Here is a 26,923-nt window from a genome sequence, read left to right as displayed (position 1 = left end):
TTCGCAGTCCTCATTCACTGGACACTGTCCCCTCCCCCCATGTTACTGTCCTCTTGAAATTTTACCATTCAATTAGAGACATTAGACAGATGGAACGGGCCTTGCAGGAATTGGCGGGGTGGGGTGGTGCCAAAAAAGTCCCTTCAACACAGCAAGAGATGCACTTGAAACTGTCTCTTCAATATGGAAAAATGGAGACATCAAGAAGACGGAGGGAAGCCAAGGCCGGTGACTTGCACACTTGCGAGTAGTCGATTATAGCCTAATAGTTAAAAGTAGATCTATTTAAAGTAGATGCTTCTCTGGCCACCTTTCGCACGGGTCAGAAAGCTCCCAGGGCGCTGGATTAACCACAGCGGCCCCCCCGCCCCCCCACCTTCAGAGCGCGGACAGGGAGTGTCCTACCGGTGTGCGGAGGGGCAGTCGGGGAAAGGCACTCGGGCGGGGCCGGGCCTTCCCTTGCAACTCTGACGCTGTAGGACCCGGGTGGAGTACGCGCTGCGCGTTGGCGCCTTTTATCTGGCCGCTCAACCTCAACAGGTAGCGTTTTGTAGATTTCTTTCCGGGCCCCCTCCCCCTCCTCCGCCAGTGTATCCCCTCTCGAGATCCCTATTTTAGGTTTGAGAAGACTCTGGGGAACCTGCAGAAGATCCGCGTCCTCCGGGCAGAGGGGCTCGTTTACGGGGGGCAAGCAGTCACGGGGCGCGCAGAACAAAAGCCTCTGGGAGCGGGAAGCGCGGGGCCGCTCAGCCCGCCGCCGCCCGCCCGCAGCGCCGCAGCGGGACGCGAAGGTGTAAAACGCGCTGGCGGAGGCTGCCATCGTCCGGGCTCCGGCGTGGCCGCCGGACTGTTGTCGCGCCGGCTAGTCTCGCAACAGAGCGGTCCCATCAGCGTGCGAACCCAGGCAGGCGCCCGCCTGCCCCTCCCCCACCCTTTCCACCCAAGAGGGACCGGGGGCCGTGCTGCGTGCCAGGCCCCGCGCTGGACACCGGCTCCGGGCGCCTTCCTCCCTCCTGCCCCGGGTGGGTGCGGCTGGAAGAGTGTTTCACCGCCGAAAGGTCCAGAAAGCCGGAGCTCAGAATCCGGCGGGAGGCACGGCGGGAGACGGCCGGAATCCGGCAGCCGGGAGCGCGCCTGCCAGGCCGCGCGGGGTCCCCCGGTCCGCCGCTTCGCGCCCCCGCCCTCCGTCTCCAGCTAGGGGCGAGCGCGGCTGTTGCGCGCGGCGAGGGAGGGGCTACGAGGGATTTGAAAGTGCACAGGCTGTGCCGCGGAGCTCGCGTCTGTTCCCGCCGCCTGCGCCCGGATTAAATTTCTGCAAATTCAGACTGAATGGGGCTTTCTTCTGCCGCCGTCCAGAGGGCGCCTGCAGCCCGCTGCGCGCCCAGCTAGGACGAGCAGGCGAGCGGACCCGAGCCCGCGCGGTCGGAGCAGGCAGGGCGGAGGCTGCGGAGGCGCCGGGCGCGGGGACCCGAGCGCAGGGATCCGGGACCCGGGCACCGAACCGCGCCCTCGCCGTCCCTCCCCGGCCAGAGCGGCTCCCCGCGCCCCCGAGCGCGGCCGCTGACCTCGGCAGTCTGAACGGGACCCGGGGCGGGGCCAGCGTCCAGCAAGGGGCCCGGCCACCCTCCGAAGAAGAACTTGTTGGGGGCGGGTCCCCGGGCCCCGCCGCCTGGGCTGCCGCTATTGTCTGCGCGCGCTCGGCGGGGCCGGGCCCGGCGGCGGCGGGAGGAGCCGGAGCGGAGCCCAAGCGGAGCCGGAGGAGGAGCCGGGCGGCGCGATGCCGGCGGCGGCGGGGGACGGGCTCCTGGGCGAGCCTGAGGCGGGGGGCGGCGAGGACGCGGCCCGGCCCGCGGCGGCCTGCGAGGGAAGTTTCCTGCCGGCCTGGGTGAGCGGCGTGCCCCGCGAGCGGCTGCGCGACTTCCAGCACCACAAGCGCGTGGGCAACTACCTGGTCGGCAGCAGGAAGCTGGGCGAAGGCTCCTTCGCGAAGGTGCGCGAGGGGCTGCACGTGCTGACCGGCGAGAAGGTGAGCGGCGGGGCGCGGCGCAGGACTGGGCTGGGGTCCGGCCGCGGGGCCCCGTGGGGAGTCGGCCGCGGAGTCCTGGCCGCCCCACCTTTACTTTCCGGACGGAGAAGGGTCGACCCCAGTGCGAGCGCAGGCCCCTCGGCCCCGGCGCGGCCTTTGCCGGGAGGGAATCGGGGGTCGGTCCCCGGGGGGAGGCTGACTCGGCGGAGAAGCCGCCTGCAGCTCTTTGGCTCCTGGAAGGGCGCCGCCTGGCGGACACCAGCGCGGGTTGGGGGCCTCGGCTTCCCGCTGGAGATCCCCGGGGAGGCAAGGACCTGGGCCGGGGCCCGTGCGCCTTTAGGGTGAGGGCGGGCCGGCTGATTAGCCAACCCCGGGGAGGGGCCAGGGTCTGAGCCCCGACCTGGGCTCTGGGGAGAAAGTGGGGGGCCCTCCTTTTCACCTGTGCGCGGGGGTAGCCAGGGAAGTTTTTGTGCGAGGGAGGGTTATCAAGGCCCCCTTCCCCGCCCCCCGCCCCCCGTGCCTGCGTGGAAGCTGCAGGAACGACCCTGCTCTGGTGGGGCGAGAACCGGCCTGGGGGGACACCCTCTGCAGCCTTAGGTCAAGTTAGAAGTTAGTCAGTTGTGACCCAGTGCCAGGCCAAGCCCAGGCGCATTCGCGTTGTAACTTAGATCTGCGAGAAGAAACCCAAGATACGGTGACCGACTTCGGAGGTGAGCGGCCCAGGCACTGTGTCACCGCGAGCGGGCAGGCTGCCCCAGCCTGGAGTTGCCTCACGCTTAGAGCTACTTTGCCTGAAGCTTAGGTCAGCTCAGGCTGTAGGCTCCTATTGGCTGGGGTCGCTCAGCACTGGCCTGGGAGCAGTTGCTTTTGTGGCCCAAAGCTCGGGGAGGCATCAGTAGTGTGAGGGGGGGTGGGGGTGGAGCGAGGAATTGGGGCCAGAAAAGCTGGGACTTCCTAACCCCTCCTCCACCCGCCGATCTGGGATTCTTTGCCCAGCCTTCGAACCTGCTGTGCCACCCCTGATGGCAGTGCGGGGTGCCCTGCCCCCCCCCCCGTTTTTCCTCCGGTCTCCCTACTCTGCTCTGGAGACCCTTGCGTCTGAGTGCAGGTCTCCTCTCAGCCTCGTCCTGTGCCCGCTGTTCCTACAACCCTGCGTTTGGGGGAAGTGGGGGCAGAGAGCACTTCAAAAAGTGCCTGTTGCTCGGATTTCCACTCGGAAAGGAAGTGCCTAGGGTGAACTTCCTCAACCACGCAGCTCTTCAGAGAAGACAGAAACCGAACAAAAAACTGCAGACCGTTCTGGAGGAGCGGGGGAGGGTACACAGTGCCACCAGGGTCCCTCAGCTGTGCGCTCACTGCCCCGTGTGCCCTGCGAACTCACTTTCTGCTGGGGTGGGTGGTGGGAGGCGATCCTCATCCCAGGTGTGTGGGGTTGAAGGTGGTTGTCCTGTTTGCTCATGAACTTGGCAAGAAGAGATGAGGCTTGACGCTGGCAGCCAGTGGCCCCATGACAGCATATTTCTGTCACCTGCCCTGTGCTGGGCTGCTTCAGCTTCTGGCCACCTCCTTGCTCCACTCCATGTTGGCGCCCCCCCCACCCCCAACATGGTAACTTAGGGCTGTTGGCCTGGGCTGCTTTGGCCAGGTTGCACTCTGAGTTCTGTCCCTACCCAGTGCTTGGGTTCTGGGGCTCGGCCCTGGGCACACAGGGCTCACTGGGCCCCGGGGATTTCCTGCCCAAATGGGGTCCCCGCAGGGAGACCTGGCCCCTCGGCACTCACACCCTTTCTCTCTCATCTTCCCCTTCTTTCATCACCAAAGTGGCTTCACTCCCGTAAGGCCTGAACGTTAGTCGGAGGCCTGGCTGGGTCTAGTGGAGGACAGCGGTTCCCAGGGTGCAGGGGCAGGAGGGAGAGTTCTCTCCGGGGCCCAGCCTGGAGCCTCAGGAGTGACCTGGGCTCCAGCACTGTGACCTCCGGCCTCGAGGAAACTGTGGTGTCGTCCATGGCGTCTGCCTGCCAAACCCAGCACGTCTGGTGCTTGATTGACAGGCCTGGGTTTGGGCCGACTGTAGAGGTTACAGTGCGTGTGTCTGTCTGTCCGTCTGACTGCCTGCCTCTGCCCAGGAGGACTGCTGAGTTCTCTAGTCCCGTCCCCACTTCGGTCATGAACACTGTCTCACCGAAGCCCAAGCCAGGGCATAGCCACCCCCACACCACTCTCTGCCTTCGGTCTCTTTAAAAAGGAGAGCTATTAGGAGGTTTCCCCTGGGGAAGCGCTACTCCTGTGAGCCACGCGAGGGGAGACCTGGGGTGACAGGCAGGAGGAAGGAGCTCTGCGGTGTCCCCCAGGGTGGGTGGTGTTGGTGGCTCAGGAGGGGCTCTCACTGGACAGTACCCCCCCCCCCTCCCGGGTTTTATAAGGTGCAGACTTTTGGGAGGAAGCACTTCACTTTTCTCCTCCTTTTTTCTAGAGGATGTTGACCATAGTGGTGGGGAAGTCATGAACACTATAGTAAGAAATAGATGCATTCCCCCATGCCACCCCTGAGTGAACTGATCTAGGGCAGCTGTGGCGGGGGTGTCAGTTCATGAAAAAGCTGGAAGGGGGATGGAGGGGGTGTGTGTCTCCGTGTGTATGTTGTGTTTTAACCTAGTGCACATTTCTGAAAAGATGGGGTGAAACCCTCCAGGGCTTGCCAGGAGTGACTGCCTGAGTCTGGATGGCAGACACTCACTTTTCTCCTTTCACGTCGGGCTTCAGCCTTGTCTCCTCTGGAGGCAGCCCCCACCATCTCCTGCGGGGACAGGGTTTTCCTGCCTTTCCTCCGACGAAGTTTGTTCAAAAGTCGTCCGCATCAACATGGCCCTCTTACTGCTTGAAAAAAAAGAATGACTTTGGCCGAGACCTAGTTTTGTCCTCCAACTTGGAGTCGGAGCAATCTCTGTTCGGGTGGCTTTAAAAATAAATGGTTCATGTGCTCCCGGGAAATCGTGATAGCTGTGTCCTCAGTCGAGGCCGGGCGTCTTTGACTAGCCCCACATCGCTGATTAGCGGAGGAAAACTCACGGGAAGTCAGGTTTGGAGAAGGAGGCGCTGAGACTGCGAGACGAGAGCCAGGGTGCTGACCAGGAGTGCCGGCTGATGGCCCGGGAGACTCAGAGGGGCCGTGCTCGGGCCGTGACCTGGGTCCCCAAGCTCTGCAGAGTGCAGTCTCCGGCACATAGGAGGTGCTTAGCACATTTGGAAAAAAACTGATACAAGCTAGTGGGGAAGGCCTGCGGAGGAAGGCAGGGGCACGCGTCGGGTCCAGAGCTGGCTCCGTGGGCGCAGAATGGGGAGAGGACTCGAGGCCACGGTCCCCTTTACCTTTAACCCCGAGGTTGGTCTCAGATCCGAAGTTGGGCAGGAAACACGGTTCGTGAAGGTGTTTAAATATCTTGTTCTAACCTTTGGTTTAAGAAATAAGCCTGTTTATGACTTTCATTGGAGCTATTTGGGGACTAAAAATAGCATTCGCCTGCTTAGTAAGTTGCCAATAATGATGCGTGGAGCGTGGCTGCCAGCTACCTGGGGTGGGAGGGTTACTAAAAATACACCCCTGTGCTCTGCCCCGGGCGGGAAACACGACTAATTTTAAAGGTGGCCTTTTGGCAGATCTGTTTTTAGCATTTTTAGCGAGTATTTCTGAAACAAACAGGTGCTAAATCCTGTTTTGTTTTTTTTTTTTAGTGTTAGAAATCGAGTGGTAATGGCTCTGAGGAACGAGAAATGCTTAGAGCCTGGAGATTCTTATTAGTCCTCGGCGGGGTTTCTCGGCACGCGGGTGGCGTCTGGCCAAAGCACCTGCTCAGCGTGCTGTGGACGTCCGTGGGTGCGGGTGCGTGACCAGGCGGGGCCGCCTCAGTGCTGCCACCTCTTTCTGAAGTGCCCGTGAATGATGGAAATCCCTGCTCCTTGATGACCAGGCCCCAGGGACTGCAAAGGGTGCCCGAGGCCCTGCCCCAGCCAGCGTGGTACACGGGAGGAGGAGCGCGGCCTGGTGTGGTCTCTGTAGGTGGGATGTCACCAGCACTGGCGGTCCCGGCCAGCGAGGCAGACCCCTTCCTCCCCTCCGTGGGCACCCTCCCAGATGGCGTGCGGCTGTGCCTGCCTGGGAGATGCTACACAGGCCAGTTCACCGTGGGACGGGGGCTCGGACACGAAGCGCTGCCACACCCTGACCCGGGCACCGGGCTGGCTCTTCAGGGTAACACAGCCACCTGCTCGGCCTGCAGGTTGAAACCTGCCGACTGGCATTGCCCAGCCCCAGTCAGCGCACTGGAGAAACCCCCTCCTGCGTGCCGTGCTGAGTGGAGTTTCATGCTCTCGAGTGGGTGCTGCGGGCTGGCTGGGGAGATGGCCGGTGGGAAGGGGGCGAACCCCGGGGCCTGGGGAATGCTGAGCAGGCGACCGCTCTGTGAGGCAGCGCGAGCTGTTGCCTGTCCTCTGCCTGCCCACCGGTGCGGTGGTGGTGTGCTGACTGTGGGGCCCTCCAGCCCCCCCGTGCATTACCCCCTCGGAGGCTTGCGGGGACCCTGGCCACGGACGGAGCGGGAGTGCTGCGAGTAGGCTTCCGTCTGACCTTCTCTTGTCACTGCCGGGCAGCTGCCACCTGCCCCGGGCTCGACACTGTAGGGATTTAGTCTCTCAGGCTTCTGGAGGCCACACGTTCAAACTCAAGGTGTCTGTGGGGCCAGGCCCCCTCCGAAGGCTGCAGGGAGGACCGTTTCTGGTCTGTCCCAGCTTCCGGTGGCCACGGACAGCCCTGGGCTTGCCACCGCGTCACTCCACACCCTCGCCTCTGCGTTCCAGCGGCCATCTTCCCCCATGTGACGCTTGTGTCTACATTGCCCTCTCCTTCCTAATCAGGACACCAGCCATTGGACTTAGGGGATGACGACGACGACGATGACCCTCATGGAGTAGGGCCTGGTCTTAACTCGATGACATCAGACCCCCTCAGGGCGTTAGGGTTGTGTGGAGGTGGCTTCCTGGTGTGCAGGCCTTGAGGGGGAGGGAATGGGGTCTTGGGTAATACATGGGGACCAGTGCCTCTGAGGGCAGCAGAGGGGAGAAGAGGGAGGGGAGGAGAGGGGCGGGAGGGGTCGAAGTGCCTCTGGGCACTGGGCCTCTGCAGGGCCTGTCTTGGGCGTGGGCTGCCCTGGGAAGGGTCTGGGGCCTCGGACCCCTGCTGGGGGCAGTTCTTGGGGTAAAGCCCCCCTCCCCCTCACGTCCCCTCCCTATCCTGTGCTGGGAGCCAGCAAGGCCTGTAGCCCCGAAGGGAAATCCGGGCAGTAGGTGCTGGCGCCCACTCCTCCTGAGTGGGACGGGGTCTGACCCTGAGTTCAAGCCGTTTCCATGCAGAACGTGGGCAGCTGCCCCGCCCTGGCCGCCCACCCGGATCTGGTCCCTCTGGCCCTGAAATGAGGAGCCCGAGGCATCTGCAGTCCAGCCCCTCCGAGCCTCTGGGAGAAGCTCCGCCCCCCTTCCCTTTGGTTGGGGTTCTCGGGCCCCTCTGTTGTGTCTGTGGGCACTGCAGGGCACTTGGATGCATTCTGTGTGTTCTCACCGGAGGACCCTGTGTCGGCCGAGTTTGGCCAGCTGGTCGACCAGGGTGCCTGCCGAGAGGGAGCGCTGCTTGCCTGGTAGAGGCTCTGCCTCCCCGACTCCTGGGAAAGCTGCGAAGGGGTGTGGGGTTGGGGTCCGAGCCACCTGCTGGCACTCTCTTGCCACTGCCACTGTGCCCGCTCTGTCCCGCCTAGTGAGGTGACTGCCAGTGCCTGGGTTTTGTTTGTGTTTTAATCACTTTTGTGGGATTTTAAGATCCATTCGGGTTCGTGTTGGCGTAGTTCCTACCCACACCTGGGTGGACATTCAGAGGGTCAAGGGGCTGCAGCCAGAGAACTCTGCCTCTCACCCTTGGGCCTCAGGCTGTGCCCCCCCCCCCCCCGTGGGCCTGCACAGGCCAGCGCATGTCTGTCCACGTGTGTCAATTCCAGGAGTAGAAGCATGTACTTTCCACTGGACGTGCTGTTCAGTGTCCCACTTCCCCCCAGCATTATGTCCCGAACGTCCTTCCCAAAACTACTGTGGGTCCCGTCAGTGACCGCCCAGCACTCCCTGGACGGAGGGTCTGCAACAACCATCCTCGTCCCGTGAGTCATCGGCTGTTGCTTAAAGAGCTAGGGACGGTCAAAGAATGGACACGTGGGTGACGTGCCATTTTGGTCACTCCCAAATCGCACTGCAGTGAATGTCCGTGCCCGTTTGTCACTTTGGAAGTTTACGGTGTAGCCGAGGGTCAAGCTGGCCCTCAGCCACTCGAGGTTTGCGTGTCACTGGGCGGGGCCGGGGGCACGTCACCATGGGTGTCAGCACCTGTGAGTGTATTGCGGAGTACGCCCAGGCGAGGCGGGCTGGCCCAGGCCGCACCAAGGCTTTGGACTGGGCTCCCCGGACGCCTGACTGCTGCCCCCTGCCCGGCCACACGTGAGTCACCCATGCAGGGCCAGAGCGGGTGTTGATCGGTGATGTGGTTCACAAGCCCCCCCAGCCCAGATACACGAAGAGGAGACTTAAACACGAGGGTCTGGGGGGCAGGCACCCCTGGACTCATCCCTCACCTGACCCCCCCCCCCGGCGTGTATTTGTGTGGATTGTTCGTCTCCTGTGAGGGAGGGAGGGCAGCTCCATCCAGGGCCCTGAGTGGCCCCAGAAGCCGAGCGGGTACTCGGTGGTACCACGGGCGCTCTGAGCTTCCCGGGGCCAGAGGGGTCGGCCTGCGGGGTCAGTCTAGAAGTGCCGTTGGTCTCACCTGCAGCCCCGGGGGGTGCCCGAGTGAGTGATGGGGTTGAGCAGGCTATGTGCCAGCACTCCTCGGGAGGACTTCCAGCCCCGGACACTTGTGCCTTCCACCGGTGTCAAAGGGACGGTGACCAGCCCCAGCAGAGAGTGTTTTGCTGGGTCAGGGGACGGTTAATGAGCTCTCGGCGCTTTCTGGGAAACTGCAGGGACAGCGCTACAGATGGGCGAGGTGGCTGTTTGCAAACATGCGTTTTTTTGGATGTTCCCGTGGAGATACAGGGAGGCTGGGATCTGTCTCTCGGACAACACATTTTTTGTGAGTTTGTCAGTCTCCTGAGTTAAAAGGCTGCTTTCCCCCGACCTCTGGGCCACGGCGCCTCGCCTCCCTCCCCGAGCCACTTCTGCCGTCTCGTCTGCTGCGGGACGTCCCACCTCCAGGCCTTTGGTGCGGTGTCTGCCTGTCTTCTTGCTTCGGTTCCGACGCTCATGCGCTGTGAAGGTTCCCTCTGGCTCACTGTCCGCCCTGTGCTGCAGTTCTCTGCACAGTGCCTGGGAGTGGGCACAGCAGCGACGGGCACCCAGTGGGCTCGGAGCACTGGCCAGGGAAGGAGAAGGCGCCGCAGCAGCTGTCAGCGAGGGGTCTGGACGTGTCTGTGCAGGTCGTCGGCTGAGCTCAGACTCCCAGCTCAGACTCCCAGCGAGGCCTCTGCCTGCCTGGAGCAGGGCAGGGGCCCTGTGACCGCCCACATCACCACAGCCTGTGGGAGAGGACCCAGGGCCTCGGCCAGCTTTGCCTTTGGGGATGTCCCACTGATGGGGGCGACTGACCTTTATGGATCTTGGGCTGCCTGCGAGGCTCTGTCCTAGGGGTTTGCTGTCTGCACAACAAGTCCTTACGGTGACCTTTTCCGGTGGCTACTGTTGTCCCGACTTCACAGTGAGGGTGCCCAGATGTCCTGGGGTGTCTGGGACTCTCTCAAGTTTAGCCCCAGAAGTGCTACATTTTGGGGAATCCCTCACGCCCAAGCAAACGGAGTGTTTGGGGTCCCATTGAGGGTTTTCTAACAAAAGTGTGAGGTCAAGGGTCATCGGTGACCATGCCGAAGCCCTGAGTGTGAGTGATACGCCGGGTGTGGGTGACAGTCGCCCTGTGGGCCCCAGGCTTGCTTTTCCTGCCCCTTTGCCCCAGCATTCGAGGTTCACCGTGGGCACGGGGCCTCCCATGTGGCCTGGGGGGCTGCCCTTTCTGCCAGTTCTCACAAGCTCACTTTGAAGTGAGAAGGTTGAACCGTGTGTGTGCACATGCGTGTGTCCCCCCCAAATGCATGTATGCACATACAGTTGGCCCGTCAGTAATGCAGGTTAGGGGTGCTAACCCCCTGGCACAGTCAAAAATCCACATGCAACTCCTGCCTGCTCCCAAACTGCTATAGTCAGCCTCTATGTCCGAAGGCCCCCCACCCCGTGCGCAGAGCCAGCGGGCTGCTGGTGGGGAACAGTGTTTCCGTCTGCGGATGGGGACTCTCGGAGGCCGAGGGCTGACTGCCAGCAGCCTCCTGATGATGCGCGCACGGTGCGTGTGTTACGTGTGTAGTTTGTTGTCTTCTTACAGCGGAGTGAACCAGAGAGAAGAAAATGGTGCTGGGAAAATCACAGAGAAAACATACTTACTGTGTTGATTGAGAAAACCCCACATCCCCGTGTGAGTGGGCCCGTCAGTTCCCACCCGTGTCGCTGCAGGGTTAACTGTGTCGGCACACACAGACGTGTGTGTGCGTGTGTACCCTCCTGCATGTATATCATGTGGCGTCATGCTAAGCATGACTTTTTGGGAGCCAACTCTCCGTGCGCAGCTCTGGTGAGCGGGCTTTGAGCCTCTCTCTTGCGCTGGGAGGAGAAACGCCTCTGGGGGAGCGAGGATTCTGGGTGACGTGGAGCAGCTGCCCCCAGTGGTCAGAGCCGCACACCCAGGGTCCCCGGAGGCCCCGGTGATGCCACCCTCCTCCAGGAAGGGACACAGGGACAGAGATTACTTGTCACCGACAGCCACACACCCAGTGTTGCTGGCTGGCCACGCAGACGGTCTGGAGTGAGGCCAGCTTTTCCGGCTCCGTTTGGGCTGGGACCTCGGGCACTTGGAATGAGGACGTGCTGGGGAACATGGGGACGCTTCCGGGAAGGCTGGTGTCCAGTCTGGGGTCAGAACATTCTAGCATTTTATCTGAGCTCCAAGTCAGTGAAGGAAAGCAAAGGGACCGAGACAGGAGCCCTCGTTGGCACAGTCTGGTTTGCATTGGAGTCGCTGCAGCCGGCTCTGACAGGGAGCCTGGCTTTCCAAGTGCACTCTTCGTCCCAGGTGGAAAGTCGACCGGACCAGCCGCGACTGCGTCCTCAGCCAGCGGGGCCCTTACAGTGAGGAATGCAGAGAAAGCAGGACACGGGCTCCGGGAGCGCTTGTCCAGATTTGTAACTAGTCGTTCCCACGGGGCGACATTTTGTTGCGGGAGGAAGGAGCAGTTGTGAGCGGCAGTGGCAATTTCAAGCCCAAAATGAACTCGAATTTCCCTCCGGAGGGGAAACGCAAGTGTGTGGCTGTCGCGCTGCCACCTAATTCATTATGCGAGATATTTTTTTCGTAGATCAGCAGCTTCCTACCGTAGCAAGCGTTAAATTGAAGCACCGGGGAGTGAGTGAGTAACAAAGTTTCTCTCCAATAGTCAGACTTAGAATCGGTGCCTTCCAGATCGGAAGGGGCACACTTATTTAAAAATAGATACAAATTATCTAATGTAAATCAGTGTTTTTCCTTGGTCAGCGATAACTCTTTAAAAATTAAAGTGTAAAATATAAATATTTTAATTATTTATTTTAAAGCATAAATATTGTAACAATAAATCTTTAAGTCCTTTGGACCAAGTACTCAGTGTTTTAAAATCCTTTAAACCCAGTCCAGTGGCTGGTGCATTCTGGAGTATTCGAAGTTACTAATCTACGATAAATCCTGGGCTAACGTTTGTTCATTGCCACATACTTTTCTGGCACACCCACTAACTCTGCCGCTTGCTACTTCACCTTACCAGTCACATTCCATTACCAACACTCCTGTTTTTAAAAATTACCCTCTTTCTTCTGATTAATTAAAGATGAATTTTTTTTTACCCCTGGTTCCTTGTGGAAAATACATAGAAACACACATACAAAACAAAAATCACATGTAGTCACACATCCCCGCAGTCATCCATCCCCAGGCACATCTCCACGTGTGGGCCGGGTGTGTAAGACACAGATGTAGTGTACACGTGGCTGTCAGGCACGTGTCCTGAAACGACCTGTCTCAGTGGACAGGAGTGGCCCCAGAGGATTATGACAGAGTTGGAAACTTCCCATCACCCCGTGACCACGGAGCCGTCCCGATGTCCCCCAACACCCGGGACTCACTTCTGTGTCTGCAGTGAGGCTGGTACGAAGGAATCTCCTGCATGGCCAGCACACGCAGTTCCGTGCAGGACAGCATGCTGGACACCGGAGATAAGCAGCTCTGCTCCTGGTTTGTGGATTTGCTACATTTTTATTGTTATTTCAGAGTGGACTCTTCCTGCTTGTGAAACACAGGTGCTGTGAACAGTACGTGAGTCACACCCGCGTGTTCACCACGTCTGCTCCTGGGTGGCTCGTGTGCTCGCAGCCCGGGGGTGACCGGCTGCCTGCAGAGCGTGGAGCAGGCAGCGGTACAGGTGTGCGTGACGTCCTCCATGGTTTGCGCGGCCGTGAACCTGCAGCCGCCGCGTTTTTCAGAATGTGTCTCTGCCGTGACGCAGAGCAGGCTGTGGTTGCTGTTTTTACCCTTTTGAAGTCATATGCTACAAAATTGAGATTACGACATCCATATTGTAACTTTGTTTTCCCCCCTATCTTAATGTATAGAGAACATTGTCCTACGGTGTTGAATGTTCTTTTAACTTTTGATTTTGGGGACAAATAGGATTCTGTTACTTGAAGTTACTTATAACTTTAAAAACTCCTTCTTCCAGCTGGTCATTGGCCTTTGACTCAGTTTTTGTCTTTGTGTTTTTGGAGGCGGCCCACAGAAATTTCATCTTTCATCTACTCCAACCAGTTAGTCTTTGCCTTTAGTCTCCTTATTTTTGAGGCTTCGGTAAACCCGAGGGTTCGTTGTCGGTTCTGCTCTGTCGACAGGACCCGAAGTGGTGTGGTCGCCGTCTGCAGAAAACCGTCATGTTCACGGGGCAGGGACCCTTGACTTGGTTTTCTAACCTCTTGCCGAGTGACAGGGCCTGACAGTGTTGGGCACTGCAGTGCCGATGGCAGCAGGCTTCGGATCCGGCCACCTCTGCTGCTGGGTAGCTGCCCAGACTTCGCGAAGGAGGCCAGACCCTCGAAGCTTCAGTTTCGGAATCTGCAAAATGATGCCGCCACCTCACGGGATTCAGTGGGAATTGGACTAAGTAGAGACGCGTGTGTGTTAGAAATGTACGCACACATATATTCTGTGTGTGTGTGTGTGTGTGAGAAGCGCATGGCCTGAGAGCAGATTCAGCGTTGTTTCAGGGAACACAGCTGGTAACTCCTGGCCGTCGGGCTTTCACATCTGTGTTTGAAGGTCTGTGTTAACTCGCCTCTTTCAGACACAGAGAAACGGACGCCCACACTGTTCATCGTGGGCGATGCGGTTTGGCTCTAAGGAGGAAGGGGGTGAGGAAGAAGGTACTGGCTGCACGTCCCCCCTGCAGTCAACACCCCCCGAAGGACGGGAAGTCCACCGGGACCCGTGTCTGCATTCCTTGGATTCCACTTCCCTCCTCTCTGGCTGGGGCTTCTCACTGTGGCTTCTCTGCCTCCTGGTTTTTACTTTGTGCTCTTTCCAGATGTTTCTGGGTCGCCCCCCGTTTCCTGGGTGGGGCCATGGTGCTGGGAAGGTGCCCTCGGATCCTTCCGTGTAACTTCCTTGGCATCTGGCTCCTTCACCTGCAGAAAAGCGTCTTAACTGTGGAAGAAAGAGGGCGTCGGGGAGGTTGGTCGCGCAGCCGTGCTCTCCACGTTTGGTTTGGTGGCCGAGTCTTTGTCACACTCCGAACTTGGCCTCCTTAGGGGCTGTGGCTATCCTTATTTGTTCCCTGGCTCTTGGCTGGGCGTCCTGTGACGTCCAGTGTGATCTGAGACGCCTCTGGGTTCCAGGGTTGTGTTGAGGATTGTGTCTTGGACTATTATTGGCCGCGTTTCTGCGTTTCCCGTTCTTGCAGTGCCCCCGCCCCGCCCCCCGCCCCGGGTCCCCAGAGCGACTTTGTTCTTGTCCCTTTTCAGCTGCCTTGGGCTGCCAGTGCCCTGTGATGTGAGAATAGACTATCGATTGTTTCCTGTAGCTTGCAGGCGGGGATGCTTCTTGAATTAGAGCTCATTTTGGAGTTTAAAGTATTAAATGCCAATTTTGAAGACCTCTCTCTGATCTCTTTGTTGTGGAAGCGAAGGTGACCAAGGCTGAGGCCGGGGGAGGGCAGAGAGAGAGGTCAGGACCCCCCCACTACTAGCGCACCCCCTTCCTCCCCGAAGATGCTGCCCCTCCCCTCACGCCCTTTTCAAACACACACTCCTTGTCCCGCAGCCCTTTGCTGGGTGTCCTGGAGGGCGGGACTCCCAGCTGCTAGCAGTTCCGAGAGGAAGAGCCGTGCCTTTCCCTGGCCGTCGGAGAAGACGGGCGGTTGCTTCTTTCCGACATTTATTGATCGTCTTCCTGACGTGGAGCGCTGGCAGGGGCATCTGCACAAATTCCTACGAGGTGCCTGCGCAGGCCAACGGTCGGGGCAAAGGTGTCCCCTCTGGGGGGACCACATGGTCCCGGGCACCCCTCTGGGTGTCCGTGGCTCCCTGGGGCACTCGAGGGCCAGTTGCCTTTGCTTCAGGGCAGGCAGGCTGGCAGGCCGGGGTGGGGGGCGGGGTTCCTGTCCCAAATGCCCCCCTCCCCCCCCCGCAGTGGGCGTTTGTATGTAAGGCACCCAACGCACTGCACACAGGGGCAAGATCTGCCCCAAGCCGGGAACCCCACACACAGAACTCGCCCCATCGCAGTGAAAACATTTCCTGGAAGTGCAATGCATGAGGGGCCCTAGGGTTTACGGGGACCGTGGGGAGATGTCTTCCACTCTGCCCCGGTGGCCCTCTGGAGGGGCGCGCATCTCGGTTTCGCTCTGCCGGAGACAACAAGAGGAAGGAGGCGGGAGGTAAAGGAGCTTGGCTGGGTTTCTGCCCTGGAGACACAGAGGAGGGGGTCTGGGGACATGCCCTGCCCTGGAGCCTGGAGGCCTGTGGCCCTTCTGTGTCCTGAGTCAGCTGGAGCTGACAGCGGCCCCTGGCTCGGGCTTCCTGTGTGTTAAGGGTTGACGTGACCATCAGCTGTCCCCCCCCCGCCCCCGAAAGTTGGAAGAGAAAAGTCCCCTGAAGGGCTGATGGTCCCCCACCCAGTTTTCCCTTGTCTGGGTGTAAACAGCATGACAGTTTAATTAGGGGCCGTGACAGTCACGTGCAAGTGGAGACGATGGAAAGCAAGAGCCTTTGAACAGAGTTTTCCTTTTTTCTTTGTCCTTTTCTTCCTGGGAAAGGAGCAGGGTGGTTTTGGGTTGCTCGGAGTGTAACCCAAGTGTAACCCGAGCTCCTGCGTCTCTGGGTGGTGGAGGAGGATCTGACATCCGTAAGGTGACTTGTGACCCAGGACCCACAGCTGGGCGGGCCGTGCCGCCCTGGTGTGGCTCCAGGTGGCTTCCGCCCCCAAAGGGCTGGTGCTCCGCAGCCGCTCATCATGTGAGCGCCTGTTGGGGTGTCGGTTGAGGGTTTTGAGGCGTTGGAGTGTTTGTTAGGGTTCCTCCCCCAGACTCGGAATGTGACCGTATTTGGTGATGGGGTCTTTACAGAGGTGATCACAGTGAATCGGGGTCCCGTGGGTGTCCTCCTGAGGAAGGGACACTCAGACACAGACCCGTGAGGGCAGGAGGCCCCACGAGGACCCAGGAGAAGACTGCAAGCCAAGGAGAGCGCGCTCAGCAGCAGCGAAGCCGGTGGATGTCTCGATCCCAGGTGGCGTTCAGGCCGCCCCGCCCGTGATGCTGAGTGACAGCCTGCGGAGACGTCCGGAAGCCCAGCCAAGGCCACCCAGGCGTCACACTGGGCAGGGGCAGCAGGGCACAGAGACCACTCTCTGCTGGAATCCACTCACCTTCTCCGTCACTTTTTCCTCTTGGGGTTCTTTACTTTCGGGGTTTTCTGTCTCACACCCCTCGCCCCCCAACTTTCACTCTGTGGGGAGTTGCCTTCCGTGCAGAGAGACACCCGAGTCCCTGTGGGCCACTTCTGGCTCTGTGAGGCAACTCCCGTTGCCCGTGGGACTCCCGACTGGCCCTCGTGCTGTGCTGCCGCGGGCTGTCTGGCCCCGTGCGCGGGGGGGCTAACCTAGCAGCAAAGTAAACCAGGTTTGGGGCTCCCAGCAGTGGCTTCTGTACCCCGATGCATTCATTTCTGCAGCCTGAAGAAAATCAGGTATTTTACATCTCCACTGGAATTTCTTAAGGGACACACAAAATTTCGAGGACTGTCCACAAAGGGACTTAGGTTTTGTCCGTTTCTAGGCTGTCGACGCGTGGTGTGTGAATAATTTGCATGGGTTCTGTGGGAACCAGGTGGGGACCTGCTGGGAGCCACGCCCCGAACCTGTGGAGCCATGGCTTAGAGTCAGGCCCAGGCCACGCGCGCACCGGCTGGGCGGCCAGTGGGCATATTTCTGTGAACCGAGGGTCCCCCTTGAAAAGGGGGTGTGGCAGGGTCTCCTTCCAATGCACCTGCCATGTCTCGCTTGTCCAGCGGTCCGTGGTGGGACCAGCTCTGAGATGCATGTGGCCTGGTGGCTGTGGGCTGTGGGCCCCCTTACCGGTTTTCACACCAGGCGGCCGCCGAGGAAATGGCGGTTGTGCTCGTAGCTGGTTTCCGTTGTGTCTGCGGACAGCTGAGCTAGATCGTTCGGTCCCTGAATGGTTCCCCAGCCAGACGGAACGTTTATGCGGCTTAAGTCGCCGACATGGATGGGCGGCCCGATTGGTCTGGATCCCGGAGACTGGGCCGCATCACGACTGGCGCCGTGAGCCGCGCCCTCGGTCTTTCCTCTGCGTCGTGAGAAACATGCGTCCAGCACAGTGAGGGCGTCACCACCGACGCCCCTAACAAACTGTGGTGACAGTCAGAGGGTCGGGTTTGTTTGGTGGAGGGGCGGTGGGGGCGGCAGGTCCTGGGGCCTGGGAAAGACGGATTAACACCTGTCCTGCCTCGTTCCGACCCAACGCAGCCCCACGGGTCTCCTCGAAGGACGAGGGTGACGAGCGTGCCACTCACTCACAGGTCGGGGATCACACAGGGGAGCAGCACCTCCAGTCATGGGGCCCCTCTGCCAAAAAGAGAGAGAGCTCAGAATTTAAAACGTGTTCTCACGGTGAGTGACCTGGTTCTTTCATGTGGGAAACAGAATTCCTTTTTTCTTAAAGAAAAAAGCCGGGGTTCCCGGGGGAGCTGTGTGGGGCTGGTGTCATGGGGGGGTTTTAATTTCTCATCAGGGGACTGAGGTCCTTCTGAAGGTGTCTGGGCACAGGGAGTGTCCATTGCTGGCCTTAGGGGGGAGCTGGGGGCCTCGGGATGGAGAGGGGGCCCGGGGAACTGGCGGACAGCAGGTGGGCTGGGGCAGGGGGCCTCCCGACTGTTCTAGGGGGGATCAGCGGGTGGGGATGAAGTGGCCTTAGGGACCAGACTGGAGCACAGGGAGACTTTCTCAGGGGACAGCAGGGAGGAGTCGGGGGGCGTCCCAGGGGAGGCCTTCCCAGCAGTGGCAGCCACGGCTGTCCTGGATTCTGTGGGTCCGTTCATGCTCTGGTGATGCATTGTCCCCGTTATGATTCTGGTTTATTGCCAGTGGGCCGCGGAGGAAGCTGGAGCAGGAGAGGCTGCCGTGGGGTCGGGGTTGCTCAGTGGTTGTTGCTGTTTAGACATTGTTTATTTATGTGTTTTCAGAGGAAAAGGGAAGGAGAAAGAGAGAGAAACATTAAAGTGTGGTTGCCTCTCTCACGCCCCCCACCAGGGACCCAGCCTGCAATCCAGGCACGTGCCCTGACTGGGCATGGAACCAGTGACCCTTTGGTTCGCAGGCCAGCACTCAGGCCACTGAGTCACACCAGCCAGGGCTGGACGCTGGGTTCTTTAACCGGTGTATTTATTGACTCACTGTGTTTGGTGCTTTGGGGGCCAGCCATGGTAGGGGATACCAAGAGGGGCTACCTGTGGGCCTGGTTGACTGGTTTCCAAAGCCGAGGAAACGATTCGAGCGTTGCCTGTTTTAACTCGTCCCTCCTCCCCTGCTCGGGTTCCTGAGTTGTGGCCACTGCCTGCCGAGCAGGGGCCTGGGGTTACTTTTCCGTGTGGGTAATGCGTGCACTCTGAACCACGCTGTGGCTCCGTGGGCGGGGGGGGGGATCCCAGTGGCCGCGTGGAGGCGTCCCTTCTGTCATCGCAGAGTCCTTGTCTTGCCGGCTTCCTTCCTCCCTCGGGAGGACAGGCTTCTGGGTTCCCACCAGCAGGGAGTCCCAGGGTGTTGGGACGTGATTTGCTTTGGGGACCCGGCTGGAGTCAGGGCGGAGCTGGTCCCTGTGACGATGGCCCTGAACCCCTGGGGTGGGTGTGGAGGGTCTCCCAGCCCTGCCCACTGCCCTGCAGGGGTGGCCAATGGGATGGCTGTGAATGTGGCCCAACATAAAATCGTAAATGTACTTAAATCCTTTTTCTGCTCATCAGTTTTCACTGGTGTTGGTGTATTTAATGGGTGGCCAGGACAACTCCTCTTCTTTTCGTGTGGCCCGGAGACGCCACAAGGTCGGACAGCCCTGCTTTGTGCCTTCCTTCCACCAGAGTCGAGCCTTTGCTCTCCCTCAGCACCGGCCTCTGCTACAGTCGCCGAGACTGGTCCTAATGAGCTCCGTTGTTCAGACTCGGGAAGCAAGGCTTGCCCTCGTTTACAGGAAGACGGGTTTTAGTCACAGCCGTGCAGGGCGGCCTGCAGGGAGCCGGGGTCAGCGCTGCCTCCGTGTGCTCCGTAAGCAGCGTCATTAACGGGCCTCGTGCGAGACAGCCGCCCGCGTGCTCGCTGTCTGGCACCCTCTCTCCGGGAGACGGCGCTGCCCTGGAATTAGTTATAAAGCCAGTGAAGGTTGTTTTCTGCTCTCTGTCGAATAAGTCTCCCCCGCACAGAAGCACGCTCCGCTCCGATGCTTATGCAGATTGCTTCCTGGAAGAAGGTGTGAAACCAGTTTATTGCCACACCTTCCCACTGGGTCATGCCAGTCACCGCATTCCGGATTCCGGCTCAGGCTCCGGTTTACTCCCGGAGCCTCGGAGCCCTGGGCCCCTTGTCACAGTCCTCATGGGTCTTGGGGCGTCAGCCCCAGCACACCCTGGCCCAGTCGCTGTTGTCCAGATTCAGTTGCTGTGATGGAAGGTACAAATGGAGCTGTCCGTCACTGCTGACGACTTGCAGAGGGGCCTGGAACAGTCAGCCAGGGCTGCCCGGACGGAACTCCGCAGGCTGGGTGTTCTGACGTGAGCGCAGACAGCCGACGTGTTCTCCCCGGTCGTGGAGGCGGGGCGTCTGAGATCGGGGTGTCAGCAGGGCTGGTTCCTCCTGAGTCCTTGCTGCTCAGCTAGCCGATACCTCTTCTCCCTGGGTCCTCCTCATGGGGTCTCTCTGTGGTGTGGATGAGTCCCGTCCGATCGGGCCGTCCCTTATGGCCTCGACCATCCATACTGTAACCTCCCGAGGCCCAGTCTCCAAACATAGAACCAGTCTCTGAACCTCCAAACCTTGGGGGTTTGGGCTTCTCCCTGTGAATTTGGGGGGCAGTGCTGCTCAGCCCCATGGCAGGTGGTGTTGGTGAGGGAATCTGCATTCTCCACACACGTAGGCCCTGAACACTGGTGTCTGTCTCGACGTGCACACTTGGCATGCGGCACAGTGTGACTGAGGATGTTGCAGGCGCTTCATTGGTGTCGGCTGGTGGAGGAAAGGTCTGTGTGAGTTCGCCACCCAGTCCTCATCACGAAACCCAAGTGTTCTGGAAAAAGCTGTTTTCAGCTCATTCCCAGGTAGGAAGAAACTCCAGGTGGTCAGGCCCCTGGTTTCCCAGACACCCTGGTTCTCTGGAACACTGCCGTGCAGAGCGGCATCAGTGAAAGGGGGATGGGAACTCTGGAACACACAGCACTCGCTGTGTCGTGGGTGAAGCCCCCTGTGAGTGTTTTGTCATGGGAAAGAGGCGTCTCTTTGATCTGCGGTTTCTCCTTCCTCTCGTGGGGGAGTCCCAGTCCGTCTGCGGTCCTGCCGTGGAGGCGGGACACACGGACAGTGTGTCTGCTGCTCTGGGGTGTGGAGTGACAGATGCTGCAGGCAATGAAGGGCAAGGACGGAGGGACGAACTTGACACCCGATAACCCTGCTCCTGGGTGGACGGTCCCAGCCGAATCGCCACTTGAGGAAGTCAGGAGACCAGACTGGTGCTAAAACCGCTGCCTTGGGGGGCGCAGCGACTCTGTTCTGGGGTTCAAAACACCACAGGGTGGTCTGGCCTTTTTTTTTTAACATGCTAAAACCGCAGATCCAGGAAATGCACATTTTTTCTCGGCGGAAGTAAACTTAGATGCTTTCTGCCCTCTTCACAGGTCGGCTCCTTGGAGAAAGTAATCCAACACCAAGGGCATGACCTGGGAGCCTCAGGCACCCACTGGTGTGTGGGGTGTGTGCCCTGGCTGGGCCATATCCCTGGTGCGCCCTCATCCAGTACAGTTTTACTGGGCGATTTCTCTCCTGATGCCTGACAGGGGCCATTAAGGGCAGATTCCTTCCCTCCAGGCCCCCCTCGATGACTGGGACCCACGGGGGGGGGGGGCGGGGCCTGTGTCCCTGTCCCCGGGGTGGAAGGGTGGGGCCCCTCCCTTCAGGGCAGCCCCTCTAGCTCGCCCTTCACCTCTCCAGTCCCCTCCCCTCCCACCCCTGCAGCTGCCACCTCGGCTCCTTGGAGCTTTTTCTTTTGTTTTTGTCCTTTTCTTTCCTATGAGCTTAGCTATTTAAAAGTTTGCTGATTTTATCCCTGGCGGGTGGGCATTGTTTTGGCGGGAGTGGGGGCGGGGAGGAGGGTGAGGCTGCTGCGTTGTCTGAAATGCAGTTCCTTCATTTGGGGAGAAGTGGGGGAGCCGCGGGGGAGCCCCGTGCCTTTGCTGTGCCTTTGCTGTCGGCTCCCTGTGCTGCTTCGCAGGGAGACCTGCGGGCAGCCTCTGTGAAATTCCGGGGGCTTGGCAGCCGGTTGGCCGTGGGAGAGCGGAGTCTTTGTTTCGAGGGCCTTTCACAATGCCATCGTCCCTTTTCTTGGTCGCCGAGGGGGACACACAGGCTGCCAGCCCCCGGCACCCCCGCCTCTCAGCCCACTCAGGACAGCTGGGGGGTCTGGTCCGGTCCTCACCCTCGGTCCTGGGCGAGGATGTGCGGTTTGCTTTTCCTCCTGAAGACCCCTGACTAAGGCAGCTTGTCTTCTCCATGAGAGACCCCCCCCTTGCCCAGAGTGAGGCCCGCAGATCCCTGCTTGTTGGCAGGGGCCGGGGCACCCGCTGCGTTGGCACCCTGTGGGAATGCGGCTGGGCGCCGCAAACCGCCTGGCTCAGAACAGCAGGAGCTGGCTGTCTCACAGCTCCAGCGGCCGGAGTCGAAATGCCCTTTGTTGGACCGAACCTCAGGTGACAGCAGCCTGTGCTGCCTGCCAGGGTCTAGGGGACCTCAGCCCTCCGCCTCTCCCAGCTTCTGGTGGCCGTGGTGCTCCTTGGCTAAGGGCCCGTCACCACCCCCTCTGCCCCCTTCCTCTCCCTCTGCCTGTTTAATAAGGACGCTGGAGAGGATGTGCAGGGCCCACCTGGCCACGCCGGCCCCTCTCTCCTCTCAGGTCCCTTCCCTCCTTCCAAAGAAGGTCCCATCCAGGGACGGGGACTTCATGTCTTTGGGTGGCTGTTGCGTAACCTGCTCCAGGCGACTCGGAGCTGAAGGGATGGCCCTTGTAACAACCGTGCGGTCTGTTTCCAAAGGCGGGTCCTGTTACTGCTTTAGACTTGTGTTTCGTTTTTCGTCGGCAAAGGGTGTGATTTTTAAAGCCGCAGCACCGATGAGAGCAAAGGCAGACTCTGAGCCTTCTGCTCAACCCCCTCTCAGTCCCTCTGAAAGACAGTGGGTGTGTGAGTGTGAGCGTGAGTGAGTACGTGTGTGTGTGTGTGCGTGTGCACGGTCACGAACAAGTACAGTTTTTACAGCTGTTAGTCCAGTGTCTATGGAACTAGTTGGGGCCAAACTTTAGCCAGAGCGTCCCTCCCTCCTGCAGGTGGACAGCGGCGGCGTCCGGCTGGCCCGGGACAGTGCGGCCCCCAGTTTATCTGGTCCCACTGGCTGGTTGTCCCCTCTGCATCCTCTTTTTGGGTTGAGGGCCTGAGAATCCCCATGAGAGTGAGTGAAGGTGGCCCAGGCGCCCCCAGTCGGAAGAGAAACGTGTCCCGGGATGTGAGGGGCGGCGCGGTGACTGTGGCTGACGGCATGCGGAGGGCCGTGTGAGGGTCGCCAAGTCCGGAGGTCTCACAGGTTCTCGTCGCACACACCCAAACTTGCACCTGGGCGTGGTGAGGGCTGTTCACTGGACGAGATAACCCCGCACCTGGGTGTATAAACATGTCACGTCGTGAGGTCATGCGACAGAATCCAGGACCTGTCTCATGTCACTTATATCTCAGTGAAAAAGAGACTGTTTTCCCAAGGAGACGGCTCATTCTGCGTTTGTAGCCATTTTTGCTTCCGTAGTAAAAAACACAATTCGGTGTTTGCTCTGTCAGTCGTCTGTCGGTCACTCGCTGCCCACAAAGGCGGGTGCGCGAGGCCGGGGAGCTGGCCTTCGCGTGAAGGGGCCCAGTGCTTTTAACGGTGCCACAGATGGTGCGTGAGGCGGGGACATAAGGAAGGACAGTTAAGGGGACCCACTCTAGTGGGGAGGTGGGACTTGAGTTAGTGTCTGAAGGACTGGGCACCTTTGAGTGAGGGTAGTGGTTGGGGTGCAGGTGGGGAGAGACACTGTGTGTCCTGGGAGCGTGAGAGCGCCACAGGAGAGCCAGGGGCAGGGCCGACTGTCCCGGGGCGGCTCGGTGAGCGGGGCCTGAGCTGGATGGAGCAGTGCGGACCTGGGGTCCCAAGGGCGAGCATAGAGAGACCACCAGGGGTCAGGGTGAGTGTCAGAGACGGACGAGCGCTGCTGACGTCATGGTCCCGCCTGGTGGCAGCCGGACTTTTATTGTTCCGTCACAAACCGGAGTCAAGAAAACGGCATTTCAGTGTCTTTCTGCAAACGAGTCTGTGTGTATCAGCCACTCACTGGTCATTTATCACTGACCTGTGTCAACTTCTGTGTTAACACGCTGAGATCATTGGGAAACTGTCACAAGTGCACTTACACAGGGAGGATGTCAACAGGAACAGGGAGGCTGCGGTTTTAACCTGCGCCCGGGGGCTGGGCGGCCACGGACGCACCCCCCGCGGGTTGCCGAGTCTCAGGGAGGGGCGCTGTGTCCGGGCGCTGGGAGGTCCTGCCCCGGGTGAGCCAGACCAGAGGCCTCTGGAACAGGGAGGAGGACAGGTGAGGGAGGCCGTTAGCAGGCGGGGTCCGCAGGGCGTCCGTGCCTGATAAAGGCTGGAGGGTCCACGCATGCGACACCTCGACTCTGGGGAAGTGACCCAGGAGGAGCTCCCTGTGAGTTTTGGAGATGAGGCCTGGGAGCAGCCGCAGGTTGGGGCCTGACGTGGGGCCGAGAGTCACCCTTTGCGGCCATCTCCTGGGGGGACACCTGAGCACTGGAGGTGGGGTGGCCTGGTCCAGGGGCTGGTGTCGGGTGTGAGGGCTGCCACACCACCTCCTACTGAGCCCTGCATCCCGGACCCACAGCCTCGCATGGCAGGCAGGGCACCGTTGGCTGGTGCAGAAGTGGTGGTGGGGGGACCCTCCCTGGAGGGGGACAGTGAGGCCTGAGGGGCGGAGGGAGGCCCCTGGCTGGGGAGATCTTGGTGTTTCACCCCTGGGGACCCCAGGTGGACACTGCCCCTCTGCAGAGCCCGGCAGACCACCATCCAAGTTGCTTCAGTAAATTTCCCTGTCTCCCTAATTATTGCACCTTTTGGTCCTTGCCAAGGTCACACTTCGCTTTCTTTCCCTTTCGGCGTCTTGGATCGCGCCTGCCTCCTGGTGCGGAGTAGCTGCGTGTTCTCCTCGGTTCATGGGTGGAGTCGGGGAATGACTTTGGCCCGCAGGGACTGACCATAGCCGTGTTCTCGCGGTCTCCCTAGGTCGCCATCAAAGTCATCGACAAGAAGCGCGCCAAGAAGGACACGTACGTCACCAAAAACCTCCGGCGAGAGGGGCAGATCCAGCAGATGATCCGGCACCCCAACATCACCCAGCTGCTGGACATCCTGGAGACGGAGAACAGCTACTACCTGGTCATGGAGCTGTGCCCCGGCGGCAACCTGATGCACAGGATCTACGCGAAGCAGCGGCTGGACGAACCCGAGGCCCGCAGATACATCCGGCAGCTGGTGTCCGCCGTGGAGCACCTGCACCGGGCCGGGGTGGTGCACAGGTGAGCGCCGCTTGGGGCCGGGGCGGAGCCACCGTTTCGTGACTCAGCTGGCTGCGTGGGGGGCGGGGGTGGGGTTCCAGCAGGGGCGTCTGCAGGCTGAGGGCCCGGGCTTGCGTTCCGGCTCTGCCCTGCGCCCGCCGCGTGGCCCTGCGTTCGGTTAAGGAGCCACGAGGAGCCTCGGTCTCTTCCCCTGGACAGCGGGACAGATGGTGGTGCCGACCTCGTGGGTGGCGTAGGAACGTACAGGGAGCACAACGAGTTCATCTCTGGGGAAAGCTGGGACCAACGTTTGGTCCAGAGGAGGAGACAGGGAGGTGTCAGTCGCTGTCCTTACCATGTGCAGAGGACGGGGCCCAGCCGCGCGGGGCCTGAGGAAGCGGCGTGGGACGGTGGCAGGAGGCTGTCTGCAGCCAGTGCTGGGCGGCGGGGCCCTCCCACCTGCCGTCTCCGTGGTGGCTGCTGCACAGCTGTTCTTTCAGTTTAATTGAGTCACCGTGGAACTGTGGACTGGCCCTGCCAAGTGACAGGTGTCCCCCAGGAGCCAAACCAACCTCACAAATAATTGTGAAAAGTCAAACATTATAAAAGCAGCGGCCGGCTTCCCTCTGTGTGGAGCCCCACAAAGACGGTGGAGCCCGGCTGGTGTGGCTCAGTGGACTGAGTGCCGGCCTGTGAAGCAAAGGGTGGCCAGTTCAATCCCCAGTCGGGGCACATGCCTGGTTGCAGGCCAGGTCCGCGGAAGGGGGCGCGTGAGAGGCAACCACACATTGATGTTTCTCTCCCACTTTCTCCTTCCCCTCTCTCTAAAAATAAATAAAATAGTTAAAAAAGAAAGAGGGTGGAAGCCGCATGGGCGGACACGTCGGTGGCAGGTGCCTGCTCTCAGGGACGTGCTGCCATTCGATGAGAAATGGAAGCGCCCCTCTCCCTCCCCAGGAGGTGCTCACCTCTCCAAGGACGGCAGAGTCCTGTCTCCTCGGAGTCGCCGCCGTGAAAACTCTGGGCTGTGGAGGCAGCGTAGGGAGTGTTCACATTTAGTGGATCCTCGTTTCCTTCCTTCCTTCCTTCCTTCCTTCCTTCCTTCCTTCCTTCCTTCCTTCCTTCTTTCCTTCCTTCTCCTTACCCAAAGACATACTTAGAGGGGAAGGGAGGGGGAGAGAGAGGGAGAGAAACATCAGTGTGAGAGAGAAAAGCGGATCGGTTGCCTCTTTCACTGCACCCTAGCCGAGGGCTGAACCTGCATGTGCCCTGACTGGGAATTGAACCCACGACCTTTCGGTCACGGGACGCTGTTCCAACCAGCTGAGCCGCACCAGCCAGAGCTGGTGGATTCTTGTTTTAAAAAGCAAGATCGAAGCATCAGGCAGGGTGGGTGTGTATCTGCACAGGTATAACATCTTATTGAGACAATTCACATACCATAAAACTCAGCATTTTAAAGTACGCAGTGGAGTGGATTTTTAGTATATTCACAGAGTTGTGTAACTCTCACCACTAACCTAATTTTAGAGAATTTTCATCACCTTAAAAAGAAACCCATTCACCCCCCTGGTCCCGACTCCCACGAGTCCCAGCAGCCGCGCCTCTCCCGTCTGTCACTGTGGATTCGAGTGTTCGGGACGTTTCCTCTGAGTGGGAAGAAACAGCCTGTGGCCTTTTGCGACCGGCCGCCTTCCCCCAGGGCCGTGTCTTCTGGATCCGGCCTCGGCAGGGCAGGTGTCCGCGCGACCCTCCTCTTTACCCCTGAGGGGCCTCTCGCGCCACAGCCGGTCTGTCCACCCTCAGCGGGGCTGTCTGTGCAGCTGTCCCGCCTTCGGTTGTGGTGAGTCCGCCGCTGCCAGGCTCCCGTGCACGTTGCGCTGTGACCCTGTGTTGGCCCCGCTCTCGGGAACCGCGGGGTCATTGGGCAACCCTGCGTTTGACCTTTTTCAGAAACACGTGGCTTTAGAACACACAGCTTCTGAGGGTGCTTCTGTCGGTTGGGGGTCGCTCACACACGGTGGGGGGAGTGGCTGCGGGTGTTTGAGTCGCCACATTGTCGGGCTCTCCGGGTGGAGACAGACGTTCGTGGGGGGCAGGGGGGGTGACCTTCAGGCAGGTCATTTCCTCCCAGAGTGAGAGAACCTCTCCAAGTCCCTATTTTTAGTCCTGCGCGTTGTCACGAAATCACGCATCGTTAGGGCTCTTTGAGTTTAGATCAGCGGGGAAGGGAACATTGAGAAATTCTGAGTGAATAATGCTATTTTTGGCTCTTTCCGACAATTCCCTGCATTGCCCGTCGTGTCCTAGCTCTGCGGCTGTTAG

The 26,923-nt window shown here is 60.0% G+C and overlaps 1 protein-coding gene across 1 annotated transcript in view; it reads left to right on the top strand.

The window, feature by feature from the left end:
- Positions 1-1,777: 1,777 nt before the first annotated feature.
- Positions 1,778-26,923, top strand: part of HUNK (hormonally up-regulated Neu-associated kinase) — a 71,145-nt gene continuing 45,999 nt past the window's right edge. The window contains exons 1-2 of the mRNA XM_037040552.1: positions 1,778-2,026; positions 24,327-24,619. Of these exons, the coding sequence (XP_036896447.1) occupies positions 1,778-2,026; positions 24,327-24,619 (542 nt within the window). The remainder of the gene's footprint in view (positions 2,027-24,326; positions 24,620-26,923) is intronic.

The sequence above is a fragment of the Sturnira hondurensis genome, unplaced genomic scaffold (assembly GCF_014824575.4).
Source record: "Sturnira hondurensis isolate 20B ecotype Veracruz unplaced genomic scaffold, ASM1482457v3 Scaffold0002640, whole genome shotgun sequence".
Taxonomy (NCBI): domain Eukaryota; kingdom Metazoa; phylum Chordata; class Mammalia; order Chiroptera; family Phyllostomidae; genus Sturnira; species Sturnira hondurensis.
Note: the sequence above shows the minus strand (reverse complement) of the source record. Positions and strands in the feature narration are given on the sequence as shown.